Source organism: Ictidomys tridecemlineatus, chromosome 2 (assembly GCF_052094955.1).
Source record: "Ictidomys tridecemlineatus isolate mIctTri1 chromosome 2, mIctTri1.hap1, whole genome shotgun sequence".
In the NCBI taxonomy this organism is placed as follows: domain Eukaryota; kingdom Metazoa; phylum Chordata; class Mammalia; order Rodentia; family Sciuridae; genus Ictidomys; species Ictidomys tridecemlineatus.
The window spans coordinates 143,844,483-143,867,465 of record NC_135478.1 but is presented as its reverse complement, the minus strand read 5'-3'; the positions used below and the strand labels follow the sequence as shown (position 1 = coordinate 143,867,465).

The 22,983-nt window shown below is 40.8% G+C and overlaps 1 protein-coding gene across 14 annotated transcripts in view; it reads right to left on the bottom strand.

Annotated features, from left to right (window-relative positions):
* The window catches only part of Pde1c (phosphodiesterase 1C), a 603,438-nt gene that overhangs the window by 51,207 nt on the left and 529,248 nt on the right, over positions 1–22,983 (bottom strand). For all 14 annotated transcript variants that reach the window (XR_013435068.1, XM_021722262.3, XM_078039880.1 and 11 more), the window contains 5 exons: positions 20,832–20,913; positions 17,794–17,914; positions 15,770–15,948; positions 7,324–7,551; positions 922–999 (listed from right to left, as the gene is read on the bottom strand). Coding sequence is in view for 13 of the 14 variants with exons in the window: in XM_021722262.3 (XP_021577937.1) it covers positions 922–999; positions 7,324–7,551; positions 15,770–15,948; positions 17,794–17,914; positions 20,832–20,913 (688 nt within the window). In the remaining variant the exon portion in view is untranslated. The remainder of the gene's footprint in view (positions 1–921; positions 1,000–7,323; positions 7,552–15,769; positions 15,949–17,793; positions 17,915–20,831; positions 20,914–22,983) is intronic.

Sequence of the window (22,983 nt, the reverse complement as noted above, 5' to 3'; positions counted from 1 at the left end):
GATGCTCAGGAATGAACATGTATGACAAACAAGACAATAAAATGTATGTAAAAAGTAAGGGTAGGTTTCTCAATCCAATAGTTCCAAGTGTGGCAGGTAATTTAATTTTGAACTTTCAGGTTTTAAAAAGAATGGAATGTTGTTTATAAAAAGTACAAACGATGCTCATGAAGCACCTCACTGTGGTGGTTTATGCTGCGTCTTGCGCTGTCACTGCCTTTAGGACTTGTTCTTACTGGCCCAATTGTGTTCTGTAACTATATATGTTGATTTGCAACATTGCCCTGGCCCAATTCCTGTTTATTTTTACCAAAAGTAATAATTTACTCAAGGGAAAAATTGTGCAAACTAAAAGCACGGAACATGTCCTATTTATGTTGCCCAATTCGTGATCAGAAACTCATATATACATTAGCAGAATGTCTTATTCCATTGCATTGCAGTCAGCAAGTCCAAAATGAAGTTTGGGATTTTGATGAAGTTTAGGATTCAAATATGTCAAGTGGGAAAACTGATTTCATGCATGCAAGTAAAGGCAGCATGGCGGTATAGGGTGCAGCTGCCAGCTGAAGGGGCTCTCTCTTTTTTAATAGATGCATGAAGAATTATGTTCAAATTTCAAAACCACTCCCTGGAAACTTTCACTTTTAGCTTGATATCATGTCCATGCATAAAGAAATAATTAGGAATGAGCCATCATGACAATCAAAACAATGAAGGATTTCAGAGAAGAAGAGACACAGCAATAATTAGTAAATTATTGAAAATGAGATACCAGTATTATTAAATGTAGTGGAGTGGGGTGTTTTTAGGGTGTAAAACTATATTAACCATCTCTATTTCAGTTTCAGGTATGATTCTAACAAGTTTTCAGTAATTGCACATTTTATGGAAAAAGCGTAATGGGAAAGATACTCTTACCATCTGTTTTCTTTGAATCATTTCCGATGTTGGAGTGATCCTTCTTGTCTGTCTTATTTTTACCATCTTTCAAGTCACCTGAAAGCAATAAACGTGACAAACAGTATATGTATACAGCTGAAGGGGAAGTTATGAATATCTCTAAACCTGCCAAGGTAAAAAAAAAAAAAACGTGTGGCATAATTTTATAGTCACAAGGGAGTACATGTCTCAGTGTAAACATCTTCCATCACCATGCATTAGATTCTGGTAATTGGATTATGATAGGAAATCAAGATTGAAAGTTCCTAACAGACAAGGTTGTAATTAAGTCCACAGTATTTGTCTTCCAAGAAAGGCAGTTCAGAATTATGGTTAGACTGTGGAGTGAGGAAAAGTCTGGGTTAAGTGTAAATTCTACAAATTAATAGCTATTTAACATCTCTGTGCTTCAGTTTTCTTATCTGCAAAATGGGTTTATAATGCCTATCTCCTGGCATTTAAAACGTGTAAGTACTGAATATGACACTGCTCAATGATAGCTGTTATTATTCTAAAACAGAGCTATAAATAATATTCTAATTAACAAGCTTGTCAGAGTATAATTTATAAGGTTAAAAATTTCACCCTTAAACAAATGTAGAAGGAACATCTGTGAAAAATACACTGAACTCATGTATGAGGGAGATGGTAAGGATGGTTCTAAGAGCATTTAAGGAAATAGGCATTTTAGAGACATGTTAAAATAAGATTACTAAGAGTCAGAAATGTTTATACTCCACAAGGCAATAAAACTATAGCCTTTTTGGTTATCTTCTCTATAAGTCAAAATTTTCCAAATTAGCAAGTAACTCCACAGTTATAAGAGTTAATTAGTAAATAACAAAATAAGACACAGCCATATTCTCCAACAGCAGGGGTCAGCAGATTACAGCCTATGGGACAATCAGGCTTGCCACCTGTTGGGGTCAATAAAGTTTTATTGGCATGCACTCCTACACATCCACTTACATATAGTCTGTGACTGCTTTCATGTGGCAAAAATAGAAACAAACGAAAATATTTTCTGTCTAGCCCTTTAAAGAAAAAGTGTGCTAATCCCTGTCTAGGGTAATTTAATGATCCGTAGGCAGGTCTGTTCAATCATAGGCCAGTGTCATACCAAAAGATCATGGATACCTTCCCCTAGCTTTATTTTAAAGTTTTGGCATATTTATTTTTAATCAATTTTACTAATATAAGCTTTCTTTTTAGTCCTATATACATTTAAGAATATGTTACAACTCAAATGTTGTGCACCTACTGAAGCAAAAAGATCCTAACACTAACTAAAGTGAGGATAGTATCCAAGCCTCCAAGATGTGTATGTAAGGAAAAGGATTTATCTTTTTGTTTTTTAGCTTTGTGCCAGGAAGTGTGCTAGATGCTTTGTACGCATCATTTCATTTAATTCTTACAGCAACCTCATTAAGAAGGAACTGCTATTGGAAGTAGAGAAACTCATCAAAGATTCACTCATTAAATGGTCAATTTGCTAAATTATTAACTCACCAAATGATTGAGGATGTTTTACAAGTTTGAATTTTTCCTGACATCACTGCAGCCACCTGGGCAAACTCTAGCCAGTCCATCTGCATCTTGTGTAACCCACTGTCCCCCAGCATGCATTTCAGACACTCCCCTGGCCTGGCCTCTGATCCCAACCTTATATCCACATCTCCCTCCGGTGGCAAACTGTTCCTGTCAGCTACTGTAGATCTGGTTTAAGCCACTTGTCTGACAGGGTTTTTTTTTGTTTTTGTTTTTGTTTTTATTTTAACAAATGGTCAATAGATCTTTCTACAAAGTACTCTCACTTAAGTCAATTTGTAAGGAATTGACCTGAAACACATATGACATATCATCCCTATTTTATGGCCGAGGAATCTAAGGCGCACAGATAACACGGCAGGCCACGAGAGTCGGTCTGACTCTAGAGACCAAGTTTTCAACTATTGTAGTTATTAGCTTCTCTTCAAAGCTCAATTTTTTGATTTCAGGTTTCCATTTCTAAATGCCTTTGGATCTACAAAGAAATGATGACCTAAGGCTAATGCAAGGCTATTTTTGGCTGTGATGCAGTCTCTGAAGTTTGTACTTCTAATTGGACAAATCCTAAGCTAAATTAGATGTTAATAAACTCCCCCAGGTTTTTCTCATTCTTAATTCAGAAATGGGAAGAATGGAGAAGAAGGGACGTCCACCTTGCCCTGGGCCCAAACAGGTCAGGTTTAAGTAAAGGACATGATTATCTCCTTCTACCACCAGCGCTTGTCCAAAGAGAAGGGTCTCTTTAGAAGTCCCATGAAACAATCCCGACAACAGCCTTTCCCTCTTTTAGGACACCAGAGATGGATTCAAGGATATCAAGCCCTGTAGTCAAATTAGTGTCATGCAGAAAAATAACCCTTCTTCCTGAAGCGAGCTTTCACACCCCAAATGCACTCTATTTTAGGCCTTCCAGCTTGCTCTGAACTGGAGTTTGACCCACAGCTGCAGCAAGACCAAGATGTCTTCCTAAAGTCAGCAGAAATGGTTCGATTTTGCTGGATGCCAGCCAGTAGCCCATGCAGTCTGTATACTCAGCCAGGGTCTGGAAGGCTGAGGGAGGAAGTTGCCTTGATCCAGAGCTTAAAGGAACCTGTAATTGGCAAGAGGAGAGCAAACCCCCAGAACTTCTCTAACCAATATCCTTCAGCCTTCACCTGGAAAATGCCTTTGGCAACCCATAAGGAGGGGTGCCTAGGAAAAGACCCATGCTTATTTGATGATGTTCCCTGAACAGAACCCATTAGGCAATTTCCCATGGGTTGGGCATAGAGTAATGGCTGATGTGAGCTGTTACTCAATAAACAGGGGCAAACAGAAGAGCCTTTCTGGGCAGTTATAAATCATTTTAATTAGGCTGCTGTAACAAAGTCCCCAATCACCATTAGCCTTTCTTATTATTGCTCTGAATTGATTTCTTTTCCCACCTCTGATTTCATACTCAATTTTTAAGGGAAATGGTAGGCTAGTGCTTTGGAAAATAAACACAGCTGTGGAATCAAGCCAGCCTTGTTGGAGAGGCAGGCTCCTGTGTCTTTCAGGATCCCTACACCCCTGACATCTTCAAAATAAATTTCTGTCCCCTCTGCCCTCTCTGAGTCTTTGTAGGATTTATGACCATTTTTTTTGTGTGTGTCTGGCTTGTTAGTGTTTATTGGTTTCTCTTACTGACTAAGCCAAGGGTTAGCAAACCAGGACCCAGGGGCCAAAGCTGATCCTGCTGCCTGGTTTTATTATCATCTACAAACTAAGAACGGCTTTTATATATTTTTAAAGGACTGGGAAACAAAAAGATGGATATTTTGTGATGTGAACATCAGATGGAATTCAAATTTTAATTTCCATAAATAAACTTTTATTGGAATACAGCCTCAATCATTTGCTTTGGTATCTTTCGTGAGTGTCTTTCATGATAAATGGCAGTGTTGAGTAGCTGCAACAGAAACCATATAGCCCCAAAGCTGCAAATGTTTACTATATGGTCCATTACATAAAAAGGGTGCCAACCCCTGAAACAAAAAGATACCGAATATATATAGACTGCAGGCACAACTCCTATTTCTCCTAATCGCCACTTTCTCTGCCATCACCAAATCTGCAAATGATAAGGGTGTGGCAGTTACATAGTAGAGAATAGAGACACCCATGGAACTGAGTTTCACCTGGGATCTCTACTGAAAGGTAGCCTGACGTTAGGCAAGCGATTTAATTTAATTTTTCCTACTGTGAGATGGGAATAAGTATCTTGACAAAATTGTTGGGATTTTTAAATGCTTTAATCTTACGTTAAAAATCTCAAGATACAGCATCTGGCACATTAGGTATTCAATAAATGGCAGTACTGTTATGATTACTGATTTTTTTCAAGACATGTTTAGCCAGAAGAAAAAAGGAGGGAAGAAATGCATTTTTCCTCTTTGGTGGCCCCTCCTTTGGAGGAGTGATTTAGCTAGGAGGAGGAGCCAAATTACGCAGTGGTCACCCCAGCCACCCACACTTCCCTTCCATGTGTTTTCCACAAGATGCACACATATTCAGTCCCTGCTGGGGGGTGGAGGCAGTGAGCCCCAAACATGCCTGGTTCTCCCAATGTCGAGTTGTAAAGCTCAGCTCAGGTCAGATGCAGGAAGAAGCCCAGGTGTTTAGTAGAACAAGTCCATGTTCCCAGGCCAGCTCCAGTTGCCATGGAACTGACACCTTCATCATTGACTTTCTGATTTTCCTATCTATTTCTTTGTTGGTTCAGATCTCAGGAGGGGAACAGAGGGATGGTTTATACCACCCTCTAAAACTTCAACAGGAGCATCATAAATTCTTATTAACAATTTTTGTTCTGGATAATGATGCATTTCAATACAAAATATACTAAAATGTCTCCAGAGCCAGGCTGCTAGGGACTGGACTAGCTGGAACAATGGCCTTCCCTGTCCCTTAAGAGTGGTCATGAAGATTAGCTGAAGGAACTAATACAAACTTCTTGGAGTGTGATATGAGCTATTATCATTATATGTTTTAAAATACTCTTTTATGATTATACATAAAACATGATATATATACTACTATTTTTAAAAGTTGGAGACTGCCATGTAAGTACTTTGTACTATTTCTCATTTCCCCAGGCACTGTAGCGTAGTAGCTCTAGCTAGAGGAAATCGCCTGGTCCTACCAGGCAGGTAAGAATAAGAATATGGAAAGAGAGAACTTAAAACAGCACCTGGCATAAGTCAATAGATGCTATTGGTTGTTATTTTCTTTGTAGTTTTTGGTACCATGATTTTTATTAAGGCTCATAAGAGAACCATGATGTATGTACATTGAACAGAGACAATGAAAGGTTAAATAATCTGGCCAAGGCCACCGAGAAGAGGCAAAGATGTAACTTGAATCCGGGTCTGTCAGGCTGCAAAGCTACCTTTGCTACCCAGCCACAACCTGGCACTTGCAAGCTGCAGACTCTGAACTTCCTGCCCTTCCCAAAACAAGGGGATCAAGTCCATGCCCTCGCAGGGCACTCATCAAGTCCTCTGTGTCTGGAAGCCTCTTTTTCCTATTTTATCAGCAAACTTTAGCTCTTAACACCTAGCTGAGGCCCCATCTCCTCTTGAAGCCTTCTCTGCCTTCACCCTATCTCACAACCCCCTGTCCCAACAAAGCTAATGTCTTTTTTTTGCAGGGTGGTTTTTGGGGGCATTTTATCTGCCACACCTTGGCTGTTATTTGTCTGCATTTCACTAGAATTATTTGTGAGGCTGTCTATATCCTCTGTGACATCATAGATTTCCCAGGGCTTCTTCATTCTAAATCCCTTGTAAAGCACTTGACACATAGTTGTCAATATTTGTTGTATCAAATATAAGACATCATGAATTAGCTGCACATTATGGTGGTCAGCTCGTCCCAGCTTGCCTGGAATATTTTTCTGTTGTTTATTTCTGTTGTTTATTTTTTATATTTGTTCTTATTAGTTATCATGACAGCAGAATGTATTTTGACATTTATGGAGTATAACTTCCCATTCTTTTGGTTGTACATGATATAGAATTATACTGGTCATGTGTTTATATATGCACATAGGAAAGTAATGGCCTGGACCATTTTTTATTTTAAAACTGAAAGTCTTGCTGGGCCCAGTGGCACATGCCTATAATCCCAGCAGCTGGGGAGGCTGAGGCAGGAGGATCACAAAGTTCAAAGCCAGCCTCAGCAAAAGTGAGGCGCTAAGCAACTCAGTGAGACCCTGTTTCTTAATAAAATACAAAATAGGGCTGGGGATGTGGTTCAGTGATTGAGTGCCTCTGAGTTCAATCCCCTGTACCAACACAAAACAAAACTGAAAGACTTGCATTCCAGGAAATTCTTAATTTCAGGCAAATTAAAATGGTTGGTCACCATAATACCTGCACGTCTGTGGGTGGTATGTACATACAAACAGCAAGAGGCCTCGGGCAGACCTAACACCTGGCTCTCCTGGGGCTGGAACAATTGAGAAGTTCACTTTTCATCCACCCCCCTGGCAGCGAGCTCCCAAGACTATGCTGGTGTGGTTAGTGGTAATTTGCACCTGGTGGGCAGGTGGGCACTGGCTAGAGTCTCCAGGGCAGCTGGGAGAGCCAGAGAGATGCCAAGCTTCCTAGGGGGAAGACGCAGGGGAGCTGGTGGCTGATTCTGATAGGATCCTGCTGACATCCCCAGGCAGGGAAGGTGGGATCAGCAGGAGCCGATGGTCAGGGAGGCCCTGGGCCAGGAGCTGCTGACATGGGGAAGCGTCTGGCCAGCTCCCACTCATCACACCATGAACACCCCAGAGAGCCACTGTCCAGCGGGCAGTCTACTCACCATTCTGCTGCTTTTCTCCTGACTTCTCCGCTTTGGGGTTCTTCCCACGAGGCTCGTCGCTTTTGTTTGTGCGAGTTCCGTTGACGTGACTCTTGGGGTCTCCAGATGCCTTTTTCTCGGTCTTGCTGGACGAGCCTTCTTGGGCCTGGCTTTTGGCTTCCATTTCCTTTTGTTTCTCCTCTGCAGCCAGGCGGGCCTTCTCCTCGGCCTCCTTCTTGGCCTTCTCCTCTGATCCGCAGCAAGTCAGGCAAAGAGGAGGAAGGGGGGAAAGAAGTCACACCTTTAGGAGAACTGCCTCTTTCAAAAACAGTAGTGACAGTGATCTGCAGTGGGAATTAATACACTCCAATTACCCAAGGTGTCCGGTGCATGTTCTGAGGGTATTTTTAGTTAACCCAAGCCATATTGGCATATGTATTTAGGAAGACAATAAAACAGCCTCATCATCATGTCATTTCTAAAAACAGTGAGTCAGAGGAGAGGGCAGGGAGAAAATCATTAGGATGACAATGATTAATGAACCAGTATTGTATTGGACATTATTATTACTAATAATAACATTTATTGAGTATGTTCTATAGGCCAGGTATTATGTAAAGTGCTTTTCGATTGAAGGGTTTTTTTCATTCATTTTTTTTTGGGGGGGGGAGGTACCAGAGATTGAATTCTAGGGCACTCAACCACTGAGCATCATCCCAAGCCCTATTTTGTATTTTATTTAGAGACAGCGTGGAAGTTGCTTAGTGCCTCACTTTTGCTGAGGTTGGCTTTGAACTCACAAGCCTCCTGCCTCAGCCTCCTGAGCTGCTGGGATGAGGGGCGTGTGTCACTGCACCTGGCTCTTTTCATTCTTAAAACAACTTTTCAGCAGCTACTAATATTATGACTCTATTTTATAGATATGGAAATTGAGAAGATAAAAGAGAGAAGATAAAAGTTTCCTCCAGCCACAGGGAAAAGAAAAAGAACAGCATTTTATGTAGGTTTGCTTAGGACATAGACATACACGATTAATTGCAAAACAAAAAGGGCAAATAACCAACAACAGAACAATACATATTCAGGCCACTGTTTGTTAATTAATAAGTAAGAAGAGGACAGTTGTGCCCAAACAAACATGGAACTCAACTGTCCTCAGGATGAGAGAAGGCTGTTAGGTTGGCCAGGTAATGAGTATCTGTGTCCTCCCCTTTAATGAAAGTGTGTCAGCATTATTTCAAATTCAGCTGATTATGAAAAAGCTTGGCTCTGTGCTTAATGTAAAGTACAGCATCATTGCTTAGGTCAAATATTTATGAAAAGTTTGGTTTTTTTCACTCAATGAATATTTATTGAGCAGCTACAGTGTCAAGCACTCTTTTAGGTATTGGGAATACAATCGCAAGCAAGATGGAATCATGGAAAAGCTCATTTTTAAACAAACAAATGACTGAAATAATTTCAAATGGTATAAAGTGCTTTGCAAAAAAACAAAGCAGAGTGAAGTAATGAAATACCATCAGCTTTAGAAATGTTCAAAGGACATTGAGTTGGCTACTATGGCCAAAGCAGATTTGGCAAATGGTCACTAAGAGATGATGTGGTCAAATGGCCAAGGACAGGCAGGGTTCAGAACATGCAGGAGCTGGGAGGCATCCAGGGGAGCTCTATGGACGAGAACAAGATTCATGGAAAGCTCCCAGCAGAGCCCAATCCTCCCTGAGGTCTAGAGACTCACTCTGTATATGTTCAGCTCACTCAAAAGGCCTTCTAGACTGTGCCATCAACCTCCACTGGGAAAAGCATGACTATGTTTTTCTCTAGATGTCTTAAAAATGCCCACATCTCATTATCAAGGGTCCTATTTTTTTTCCCCTGTGTTAGTCCTGGTCTTAAGAAAAAGCTTGGACTTCATAGATGGTTTGTTTGTTTTTAATTAAGCAAACACAAGAGTGGTTATGCATCTAATCATGTTTCCCTTTGTTTTAGCAGATAAAGTGCTCAAAGTTCAAATTTTACTTTTTCTGCCCATCTATTTGCTCACCCCAAATGTTCTCTCTAACATATTAGGGCATTTTCATCCATTATTTCATTTCTTCATCAACCCATCTATCCATCTATCCATTCACCCACCCACCCACCCATCCATCCACTCATCTGTCCAAACCTAAGGCCTGGTCTCACCCCAGACAAATTAAATCAGATTCTGAAGAGTCAGGGACCAAAATAGGATATGTGAAATGTTTTTTAGGTGATCCTAACAAGCAGTAAGGATGGAGAAAGACTGATTCAAAGTTTAAGAGTTTGCCATTCAGCATGTCATGACTCTCTACTTCCCAACATGATTCGTTACAGCTTACACTGAAAGGAGAAGGAAATATTTCTTTATAAATAACAAAATGACGTGCCTACCTATCATGACTTCTGACTTCTACAGAAAGGTAGGACTTAAAAGTGAAAGAACGCCCACGTGGATGGCAAGAAAGTATTCCCAGTGGACTGTAGGCCACAGAAGATCCCTAGAATGCTCCCCCATGCTCCCCCTCATCCTTCTTTAATGCCCTAAGGATAGGGGTTAAATGTCACCTCCAACCACTGCTTGGCACAGCACCTGGCACATAGCACATATTCATGAAGGACCTGTTGACTCAGTGAAATGTACCCCAGGGGTGTGGTGGACACTTTCTACCAATGTACCTTCCTTGTCTGTTTTCCATCTTCAGCTATCTAGATGGGTACACAATACAGAAAATATGCCTATTCTGAAAGAGTCATGTGACGAATATTAGCTTCCTTTAACTGCTAATGTGAGTAAAATGATGACTGTTCTGACCTACACGGGGAGGGAAACTGAGGCAAGGAGGAGGAGAATTCATGTATACTCAGCCTTCAGTGTCAAGGAAAACAATTTATATCTCTTCCAACAGTATCCCTACTGCCGACAAGCTGTCAGCATTTAAAATATCCCTAAGTTGAACATAATTTTGATGAAAAGTGAAGCTGTTAAATTCTGGTTTGCTACCAAAGACCATAAAATATTATTTGAGCAAGAAAAATTCATTTGACAACTGAGTCAGACCAATTTTCCACAGGAATCTAACAAAAGTTTTGTTTAAAAACCGAGAGGAGACATATTTCAGAAACAAATCTGCTTCTGCTCAAGTTCGGCTGGCATTGGGCAACTGATGTTTAAATTCATGAATTTAAATGCATTCTTTTGGCATCATGATCAAATTAGATATGAGCCTTCCCCACTATGTGGTTCCTTCCTCTGCAGTGATCACTTTCCAGAGGGTGGCTCTGCTCATGTCTGAAATAGCTGATACAAGTGCCATCAGCCCATAGGGTACCCTAAAAGATACTACTCAAAACAAGTGGTCAAAACCCAGCAAACACACAGACAGAAAACAATGCAGCAACAGGAGGCAGCTCTCCACTGCAATCAGATTCCTTCATGTTTCCAAGGTGAAATTACTAGAACAGACAAATAAGAAAAAAATAGGTGGCCGCACTGTTGATTGGTTGGCACTGTTAACTGGTTCATACCAACAGGTTCCAATGATGTCATGGATACAAAGAACGCATTTTCAAGTCTGAGGTTTAGCATCCTTGGCACCCCTAGGCCTCTAGGCTAGCAGAATTCAAACTGCATTTTCCAATTGCCTTCCATTTCAAACTATGTGTCACGATGTGACTCACTATGAAAATGGCCAATGGCAAGCAGCTCAACAGTTAGGGTGGAACAGAGCCCTCAAGATCCAGAAATTACACTCCTCCTAACTGACAGCTGGTTTTGTCCCACAGTGAACATCTGTAGAGACTCAAAGACATACACTTGATTTCTTTATTATTTACATTCTTGAACAATAATACTATGGGCTCTGTAGTTAATAATGCACTGGGATAGTTACTCCTTGATATAGCTTTCTGAATCTGTACTTAAACTTACCACAAACAAAGAGAAAGAAAAAAAAAAACAGGACAGGGGACTGACAGACAGACTGGGGGGGAGGGCTGTGGCCCTGGGAAAGCAACCAAAATACTATGTGATCTTTCCATCGTGTTCAGCACCAGAACAATAGAAAGGAACTTTCAGGCACATCTAAGAACTCACAGGTGTTCCCATAGCAACTTCCCGAAAATTTTAGTCAAAGAAGTACTACGGGTGACAGAAAATTTCAATTAATGCTAAAAACTTAAAAATGAGGAAAACATGTCAACTGGGAAAGTGAAACTAGCAAAATTTATCGCCAAATAAAATTGTTGCTAAACTAGAAATGAAATTTGATGAAACTATGAAAAAACAATATTTAAGAGTAATTTGATTATAAAAGAACACTTCACACCATGTGCATGCCTGTAATCCTAGCAGCTCAGGAGTATGAGGGCAGAAAGATCTTGAGTTCAAAGGCAGCCTCAGCAAAAGCAAGGTGCTAAGCAACTCAGTGAGACCCTATCTCTAAATAAAATGCAAAATAGGGTTGGGGATGTGGCTCAGGAGTGGAGTGCCCCTGAGTTCTATCCCTGCTATGTTCCCTTAAAACAAACAAACAAATAAACTTCACTTATAACCAACTAGTTTGAAATTCCCCTCTTCAATAAAAGCTGAGAATTGATGAAGGAAATGAGTAAAAATTAACTGAATTTCTCAACATTGCAATGCAGCATCACTATATACTCTTCCATGAATACATTTATGGAGAATTATAAGTAAATAGAAAACCTTAAAAGTAATTTCTAGAAAAATGAAATTAGGAGGTATAAAGAGAAGAGGCCATAAGCAAAGTTAAAAGCGTAAGACCAACTGGGGTGGAGTACAAATTGGAAGATATTTTGACAACTAAAGAATTATCATCCTCAATATATAAAAACAATTATGACTCAATGACATGAAAGTAAACATTCTGATGGAAAAATAAAGGAGGAAATAGTAAACAGAAATAGGCACTCTTTCTATGTGTCCAATTGAGAGAGAAAATTTCTTTAAAAATTTAGAGAAATTTTATAGTATAATAACCAAGAATTTAAAAATTTTTCATCTGCTTTGACAGAGGAATATCAGATCTAGGAATTGATACCAGATAAATAATCTGAAGTATGCTCAAAAACTTTTGAATATGTAGGTACATAATAATGTTATATGTAATATTGAAGTGGAAATCTAATACTGAATAATAAAAAAGGATTCAACTATGGTTCTGTAGATGATGGAGCCACTTAAGTCAGAATATGCAGCATCAGGATAAAATACTCAGAATAGAAAAAAAAATAGAATACAACACATATTCTAGTATGATCCCAATTTGGTAGGGGAAACCTTTACTTACACATATACATAGTTAAACAAATAAAAAAGAATGACTTTAGGATATGAACAATAGTTAAAATCCTGAATAGGTCCTAAGCACTTATGGCCTAAACACATGTTATTCTTACATTAGAAAATTCATGTTAAAATATATTAAATATTGGATGGAAATTGATTGATATAGATCTGACTTGCAAACTGTTATACAGAATATCTTGATTGGGAATAATGATATGTAGCCCTAAAAGTTATAAAAAATTTTGATGTAACATTTCCTAAGAACTAAGGATTCTGGCCTAGTTGGCTTTGTAAATTAGGTTGGTTAATAAAACCAAGACTTTAGATCCAATTCCATTTCCAATCAGTTTAATGACAATATATGTTCAAATGCCACATGGAGGGCAGACACTTTTGAAATCAGGGTCCTCTGAGGGGAAATGGGGAAAAACAAAGCAATGTGAAACACACCTGGGATTATCTAATCAAGCCGACCACCAAAACAAATGCAAACTGAACTTCTCATTAGCATCAGTCAAATAGTCAACAGTATTACCAGGAAGCCAAAAATGTTATAAAAACATTAGTTTTAGATTGGTATTTTTACCAACTGCATCTTGATTTTACTTTACAACTGCTAACCTTCTTTTCTAAAGTATTTAAATAACAGCTGCCATTTATCTGGCACTACCATGTGCAGGCTCTGTTCTTAGTGCTTTGCATGTTATCTCTCTGTGCATCAACTCTGTCACGTTCATTACCATCCCCAAAATGGACTCTAAAAGAACCCAGCTGAATTTGCCAAAGAACCTTGCAAGTCAGGATTCAATTCTCTCATTTGCCCACTTACTGAAATTTGCCTTGGTAACCAAACGATCCTCCCACAAAATATCCATAACCCGGGCTCTGCACCTGGATCCATCTTCTTTCTCCTTGTTCCCATTCCTAATGCCTCCTTCAGGTCCACTCAGGTGTTCTTCAAATCCTGACTACACAGGGCCTTAACCAAAGAACCAAGCAGGGTGAGGGAATAGTCATTCTAGGCTGCTAAAAAAGCCTAACACATCTTTATCTGCATACCTAATACATTGAAAAATTTGAGCTATTTACCTGTCCTTTTTGTAAAAGCCAGTTTTCCATAGGAAAAGAAATTGCCTAGTATTTTCCCAGGTAATTAGTTTCAGAAAGTAATTTTTGTAAGCTAGATGATTGCAAACAAATTATTTTGAAGTAAGTACCTCTTTAAACTGTGCCTTGTCAGGCCTTAAATTTTCAAGTGCAATTGATTGTGAGTGTGTGCTTCTTTTGAGATGATGCAAGAGCTGCCATGGCTGCTTGCAATGCCTGCCAACATGGAGGATTTGAATGTTTGCAGCATTTGAATGGACTGTGAGCCCTCCAACACTTAAAATATGGAAGAGGTGTTGGCTCCCTCTGCAGCTCAGGGTGCAACATCTGTCCCAAATGATAAGGGTCCAATTATGCCCTAGAAGCACCATAAATACAAACACTTTGCTTCTCCTCAATGAGCAGCCATGCGGACAGGATTTTGTGGGCAAGTCACATTGTTGGACCTTTAAATAAATCCAACGGTGAGGATGAGGCTGCTCCTCTCCACTGGGAGCAGACTCGGCCTACCCTGATGTATGAGGATCAAGACTGCCAGTCATGCTCTTCCACTCTATGGTATCAAAGTATCCTCCAAATTTCACAAGTTGAAATTTTAATCCCTAAATTTATACATTGCTTTGAGGTGGGACCATTGGGAGGGAATTAGGATTAGAAAAGGACATGAGTCTGGGCCTCCATGATGGCAGGAGTGGTTCTGTAGAAAGGGGAAGAGAAGCTGAGCTAACATGCTTGGTCTGCCTCAACAAGTGATGTCCTCCACTAGGCAGATGCCAAGAGTGTGTTCTTGGACTTCCTAGCCTCCAGAACTGTGAAACAAATACATTTTTAGCCTATATCAATTTCCAGACTTAGGTATGTTGTTATAGCAACAGAAAATGGACTAAGACATCCACCATCCCACCCTTCTTTTCACATGTTGCGTTGACACTGGGAGAATAAAATTGTGGGGAGTGTATTTGGGTTAAAACCCTCCTTGACTGCTGTGAGGGTCTGGGGCTCAGGGTTGGTGGGGGCTGGTGACAAGTGCAAGGTTGCGACTGAAGTCCTAGGCTTCCTATGCAGGCAACTCCAAAGTAATGTCTATGTCCCTCTCCTGCCAAAGACTGCCACCACTAAGGATAAAGATGTATGTTACTCATCTCTATGTCCTCAGCACTGGACACAAAACAGATGTCAGCAAAAACTGACTATTGTTGAAGGCTCACCTCCGTACAGCCCACTGGAATCAGGCCCTTCACTGAGTCCCAAGAGTCACCCACGTCTGTATCTCTGGCTGGAACCAGGCCTCACAGCTTTACCCCCTCACATCAGGTTTGTGCCACCTCTGTTTATGGTGCCTCCGTATCTAAGATACAGGCTGCTCATGTAGCACATGCTGATCGTGAAGTTCATTTGTTCACACTAGCATGTTAAGCTTCCAAGAAATGAGTGAATTTCCATCTTTGTGAATAGTCCCACAAGACAGTTTTTCTGGTCTGAACTTTTGATGATGTTGACTCAGGGGATTCTGTTTACTTACAAGTCACACCATCTCAGAAAAGCAGTTTTACGGTTGGAGCAATGAGTGAATGGAAATAGTGAATGTGAAAGAAAGCATAAAAATGTATGCACATAAGGAAAGAAAAGCTCCTAATATCCCAACATAATAGCCAAGGTGGGTTTTGGCTGGGCTTTGCTTAAGCAAAAGAGAAAGTAAAGGCCTCCGAACATGAAATGAGTCTGACAAGATGGTCTAACAAAAACCAAGAATACCCCTCCCCCACAGAATCATCACACCAGGAAAAGGAGTCCAGTTAAATCACAAAGGGCAAGATGGCAGGAGGCATCGAGGCCTGCCACAGTTTACCACACATTGAGTTTCAGGTAATTAAGATCAAAGATGGGAGAGCCTAATATTCAGCAACTGCAGCACTCTGAGCACTTGTGTTTTATTTGCCACATCCATAGTCAGGGAAGACAACCATTGCTTCATGAGTGAATGTTGAGTTGGTTTAGGTGTCCTGGAAGATTCTTTCCCCCATAGCATATTACCTTTTGGCACCTTGGCTCTCCATCTCTCCCGATTGATGTGCACCACCTCCGTCCAAGTGGCTTTAAAGCTCTTGTAGTCAACAGGGATAACGGAATTGTTGATGGGGGCACTTCCTTCTGACCCAGAGCTCTTGACACCTGACCGCTGCTTTGCATCTGATGAGCTGATGCTGTTCAAACTGGAGGACCAAATAAGAAATTGCATCGAAGAGGAGTGTTACTGTTTGAAAGACGTATGCAACAAGCAAGCCCAAGAGAAAGGCAGTTAGCACTCGTCAACACGTTGTCATAAAATTCCTGGGTCCTGAAAATATATTCCTGGAAATACATTTTCCAAATATGAAATGTGGAAAATTCTAAATTTTCAGCAGGAAAAATATCGACCCTGCACCCTCAGGAGTCTTCACAGTCCTGCTTCTCTTCTGGGCTGAGTGATCCCTTCTTTTTTCCTGTACCTAGAATCCACCCACATGAATTTTCCAGTCTATTGTCTCATATAAATGAATTTGAACTTGGAAATCTACTTGTTCCGCAGTTTACCCCCTGCTGCTACACTGGCTACTTTTCCAAGTTACCCAGCAATTTGGTCCTCTCTCTTTCCAGCTCCTCCCTTGTCCTGGACTCAGGGTCCCTTTGATCTTGGTTTTCTGAGTACACAAGGAGTGAGGATTTCCTCATGTGCCTTGGAGATGACAGAGAGACACAGACAGCTTGGAGGTTGTGGAGGATGAAGTTGTGCAATTCATTACTTTATTCTTCGAATGTGGGTGATTTACCAAATATCAGAAAATATCATTCTGACGAAGTATCTCCTACTCCTCAGTGGCTAAGGCTGTGACTGGCATAAATGACTATGACAATGAAGGCTAATTTGTCACTAAATGACAGTGAAGACTGACTGGAGGAGCAAGGTAAGTTTCAACCAGTGCTTAAAGAGCCCTGGGATTGTGAGGACTTGGTCATGGGCTTCTGTCCTCTTTGTTAGCAACCTCAATGGTGGTCCATCTTGAGTATGAGTATCCCTGACATCTCCCTGTCCTAATGTTCCTCTTACTTCCCCCCTCCCCATTAACGTTTTTTTCCTGATCTTTTCTTCTCTTCTTCCCATCCACTCTGTTTTTTCCTCCTTGATGATGAAGCCCAGGGTTTTGCATGGATGAGGAGGAGAATGTCATTATAGTAGTAGCAGTAGTAATAGTAGCAATAGTGTGTAGTAACACTAGCTATAGTAGTGGTGGAGGTATTAGCAGTTTTCATTCAAGTCATAGTGGTGGCAGTAGTAATAGTACTAGCAGTAGTAGTAATATAGGTGTAGTAGTTGTAGGAGCAGCAGCGGTAACCTTGCCAATAAAGACTAATTGCCAGCTTTAATACAGTTAAATTCAATGCCAGATTCTGTTCTAAGCAGTTATATAATGAATAACTCACTGAATCTTTCCAGCAACCTATGAATATTATAATCCACACTTTCTCAGATGAGGAAACTGAGGAACCTGCTTGAGACTGCACAGGTAATAAGTGATGGAGTCTGGATTCTAACACCGGCACGCTCACTCCAGAGTCTGAGCTCTCCTACTCTACACTCTTCTCCATTTGGAACAATAGCACTGAAGCAGAAGGCGATTAAAAATGTTCAGGGTTATTTTTTTTTTCTCTATTCATTCTCTTCCTGAATCTAGAAATGAAAGTCAGTGTCAGTTCTTGTAAGAACTCTGATCAGTGGTTCTTTTTGAAGAATCAGGAGCAAGGCTTTCTGGGAACAGTGGGCTAAAGTTCAATGGTAGCTCCTGCCATGAGCAAAGGCCAAGAGAGGACAGGGGTTGGGGGTACCAGGGACCTGCCAGTCATAATTTGAATATGGGTTACCATTTTCAGGCCAGTCTGGAGAGTACAGAGAGTAGAGTTTCAACTTCTCTGAGGAAATAAGCAGCAGATCTCTCATAAAAAGGAGGTGAGGGTCCCCACCAACAGGAGGGGATCCTTGTAGACAGGCCACCCCCCCCTCCCCAAACTTCTCCACTGACCTTGAGCGCCTCTGTCCTGTCCCACCAGTTTGGGAGGTTTCATCGATTAATGGACTCACAATCTTTTCGGTCATGTCCGTGAGCACAGTGAAGGTCGGTTCCACAATGAAATCAATAAAACCTGCAGAGAAACAGCAATGCCTCAGAGGAACTACAGAGTCAATGGGCTGTTCCACGCTCCCCAGGGGAAACAGGTGAGTCTTTTCTGTCTTTTAAAATTCATCGGTACAGGAGCTGAAGATCAGATTAAGAGCCAGCAGGTCTTGTTCGTTTAATAGATTCCTTGATTTGAATGCCATGAGTCAGCTCCGAGTCTCCTTCCTAACTTTATGGCTTTTCAATAGGAAATACAATTAAGTACTTTAAAATACATATTCAGCACCTGCTGTGGAATAAGCAGTGTGATAGGAATTGTGAGAAGAATAACAGCACCGGCCTGCCCACAAGGAATTTACAGGAGAGATGAAATGAACACAAAGATGACCCCAAGGAGCATTTGGAGGGCCAGAGGAGGACAGATGAATACTCCTGGGAAGGTGTGAGAGAGAGGGGACACTTCCCTCCGCTGACAGACCTGTGAACAGCTTTATGAGGTTGTAGTGTTTGAGCTGAGGCCAAAAGAATGGGTGGAGAGGAAGACACAGCCACTTACTCTGGGTAGACAGGGACAGGGTGAAGTGGCAGATGGGACAGTACCGGAGGTGTTGAGCAATGTTTGGGGGCTTCTGGACTCTTTTAGACTTGAGAAAAGAAAGCTCAGAAGGTAGATTACCCATAGCTCAGGAAGGGGGATTCCTAGGGAGCTGGGACCTAACAGGGCACTGGAAATCCCTGATGATGTCTGGGCCACACTGTAATAAGATTTTCAAAATGTTCTTTGGGAAAGTTAATATGGCAAGATGGATGGGAGGGGAGTGAGCCACGTGAAAGTTGGAAGGAAACTAATATCAACCAAAGGATATTTTCCCGGTGGATATCTGGAAATGTATGAATACATATTTGGTTTTCACCATGATGGATGGAGGTGGGGGTGATACCAGTCTTTGACGCTCAGCAGTGAAGGATGCTAAAAATTCCTACCATGGAATTGACAAAACAGGAATTGTCCTACCCACGTATCAGTAGTATCCTGATAAAGAAACACTGAAAGCCACATTTGTGTTCTAGTTAATTATAGTATAATGTTGAGCTCAAACTCAAGTATTTGATGGTCCCATTGTGACTTTTCCCCCAAGTTAAATGCAACATATCCAAACCAAAGCTAACATATTAGCTTTTCCTCCAACCTTGTAACTGAGATTGAGGTCCAACCACGTACTCTAAATTCCCGCCTTTCCCAGAACCTTGTATTCAGCCAAATCCTTCACACTTGGTATGCCTTCTTTACTCTGGAGAGTCCCTGTCACCAACTCAGTTCTGACAAGCCTCATCTCTTCCTCCCAGTCCTGCAGGAGGCATCCAATGGGTTTCCTCACTGCTATTCTTAACCAAAACCCTCTAACTCATCCTCCTTACTACTGGTGGGGAAATGTTTCTAAAAGAGGATCAGCAAACTTTCTGCAAAAGACTAGAGGGTGACTTTAGGTTTTGTAGGCCACTCATCTCTATTAAAACCACTCAGCTCTGCCACCTGTAGTGCAAAAGCACAGACAATATGGAAATGAAGGGACTTAGCTGTGTTATAATAAAATTTATTTACCAAAACAGGTGGTGGGTCCAATTACGCCCACAGGCTAAAACATGAATTTGTATGTTATTTAACCTTACATTAAATTCTTTAGGTAGAGCCTCATTCTGGCCAGAAAGTGTGGGCATGTGCTATTCTTAACGCAATGTAAAATCTGGGCCTCATTTTCTCTCCAGACATGTCCTTTGCTGCATCCTACTCCCTTCCTACTGCTCCTGCCATATGGAGCTGTTTAGAATTCACTGACCACAGTTTCTCTTCTCTGTATAAGTTGTACGTCCTGCCTGGACTGCCGTCCCACCCACCCCTAACTCATCTCTAATACGATTCACTATTTGCCTACATAATACCAGCTTACTTCCCAGGATGCAGCTCAAATATTTCTCTCCAGTAAGTCTAGAATGGACCACTGGGTCTAAGGGTTCCCACACTCTATTTTGTACTTCGAGGTACAACGTTCAGAAATTTACCTTAACATATTAATGCTCTGAAAGATTTTTGTTTTTATAACATCTTGTCCTCTCCCCCAAACTGGTTTAATATCTTGGAGGACAGATACATATATCACTTGTCTTTGATTTTATAATGTCTATTTTAATATATAGCAGTGTCTAATACTTGACAGGATTCAAGCTATATTATGAAAAAAAATGAACAAGGACTCAAAATACAAGTAGAAAAATTGATAAATGCTTATTAAATTTATTTTTTTGAATGATTTCACTCTTCAAGGTGGAGATCACTGATGATATTTAATGTGTGCATTACATTTAATTTATGGATGGCACTGCTACCGCCACCCATAGCTGAAGATTTTTGCTGTACACTTAATGTAGTCATTAACAATACAAAAGTGATCCTCACCAAAAAGTAATGTTTTGTTTAGTTTAAAAAAAAAAAAAGGAAGGAAGGAAGAAAAATATTTGAAGAGCCATTCCTGGAAGTAGAGTCATCCAGAAAATGGGTCCATCCTAAACACTGAACTAGCAGTAGCATCACGAGGGGATATACCATAGAAACTTCTAGTGTTGTAAGCAGGATGGAAAGACCAAGGCAGAACGTGCTTCCTGACAATGACTCATCATTTCCTTAAAAAGCTGAAACCCCTTTTGTCATGGCAGGGAACATCAGAGATACCACAGGGTCACTGTCTGATCTCCCCAGGAACTAGCCATATTCCAAGCAGAAGAATGAAGAAGCTCCATCCATCCAAGCAGCCAAAGCCGATGGTACCTCATGGCAGACCAGAGCCAGTTTTCTGGCCAAGGAGACACATAGAACATCTCTGCTGAACTTCCAGAGACTTCCCAGCTGGTGTTTCCTGCTGTCCAAATGGCTGGCAGACACCTACCTACTTGTGACTGAGCAACCATGGTTGACTTCCTGTCACACAGAGGAGAAAAAGGCAGCCCCAGCTCCGCTTCTCTGTCACCCTAGAAAAACAGGAGGTCATGGTAAATTAAAGAACAGTAGGTCGAGCAGCCCAGATTTTATTTAGCAACCTGCCACTTAGGCCATTGAGGTTTATTTTAATTATTACAATTACGTTATGTAATACGTTCTTGTGGGTTCTGCTCTTCTGCATAAAAGACACCAAGAAGCCAACACCCTCTGGGGTCCAATCATTACATCCAGCTACAAAGACTCACGCTGTCGCAAAGGCTCATGCTGGTGGACAGCAATAGATTCCCTGTGGAAAATAAGGCAATGGGCCATGTGTCCTACAGCCTGGAGCCAGCTCTGCAGTTAGAACTACTGTGTTTTCCCAAGTTTTCCTGTGTCTGTGACCTTTCTCTAGCCCTAGATCCCCTCCAAGCTATGGGTAGTGTCCAACTAAAGTTCAAACTGTACTGATTCAGTTTTGCCTGTTAGTGCTACTTAAAGGTGCACACAACTGGAGTAAGTGCTCCTGTGCTTGTAGGCTCAGGGCTCTGTTGACAAAGATACGGAAACTAAGAAGAATCAGAGTAGCTGGGCATGGTGGCCCATGCCTGTGATTCCAGCGGCTCAGAGACTGAGGCAGAATCACAATTTGATAAGCCAGCCTCAGCAAAAGTGAAGCGCTAAGCAACTCAGTGAGACCCTGTCTTTAAATAAAATACAAAATAGGGCTGGGGATGTGGGTCAGTGGTTGAGTGCCCTTGTACTGAACAAAAAAATAACAACAACAACAAAAAAACCATAGTAAGTAACTATCAAGTTAGACAACAATAAAGCATAATTGTCTGACCGATATATTCTCAGTCTCACCAAGGAGCATCACTATAATAAATAAGTGCTTTGGAAAAATCTGTGGATGGAGATGATTTTTAAAAACATGGGTCAGAAGCTCAAAATTCCAGTCACATCAGTGAAAATATGTCACCCTTCTTCCAGGAGTGAAGTCGCTCTCTTTCATTTACCAGGAAAAAAACCTGCCCCAGGAATGGCTACCAGCTTATGCTTGAATCCTGCTCCTCTCCTGGGAGACATGTGATCTTAGGAAGCTTATGGTTCCTTCCTAAATTTCAGTGTTTTCATCTGTTAAATGTGGGATAGTAGTCACTACCTCATAGAGTTATGAAGAGGAAGAAAAAGAAAAATGTATGAAAATAAATAGAATTGTTTGAAGAACTATTATTGTTTCTCAACAGTCTCTATGATATTTAAGGTCAAGATTCGAGAAATATTTAGTAAATCTGTTCCATCAAATACACTCTGGCTTGATAAATATTACCAATGAATTGGTAATAAATAAAGGTAATAGGAACCTGAAAGCAGACCTGGCTCAAAGACTGAATGTGCATTATTTTTAAGCCATGTTATCAAAGAGAAGGACACCAGCTCACACACACACACACACACACCACACATTTAAATCCACTGAAAAAACAGAAAAGGAGTGGGTGTCTGAAAAAGCTGAATGATGGCTCCTAGTGGAATTTGAGGACATGCAAGGCTCTCAGGAACAGTCCTGAAGTGGCTCAGTTCTTTTGCACCCTTTTCCTATACAGACACCCAGGGGTGTCTCTGTTTCCTGGCTGAGGGATGCTGTGTCTCTCAAAAATCTTTAGTGGGAAAGCTTAGCTAAAACAATTAAAATCCTTTTCTTATTTCTACATAGCAGGAACACAAGTTGTTTTGCTGATACATTTTAATGGGACAGAATAAGAAGGTGAGGTGGTAAACATCTTCCACTTGACTTCTAAGAAGCAAGCATGAATTTGGATTTCATTATCCAAAACTTGCATGATATTAAGTAAGTTCTAATTCTGTGGACTTGCTCGTACCCACATCTATATAGCACTTGCATCTTTTGCTTTTATTTGAGCTGTGTAGACTCAACCATGAAAAGCCTGTTTTAAAACAATGGTCGCTGACTTCCCTTTGGAGGACACATTCACTTATGAACTCTTTAAAAATGTACCATAAGTTATGTGGATGAATAAACTTCTACAGGTGAATCCATCTTGATTGATAACACAATATCCTATGACTTTATAGTTACTGGTCCTTAGGGGATT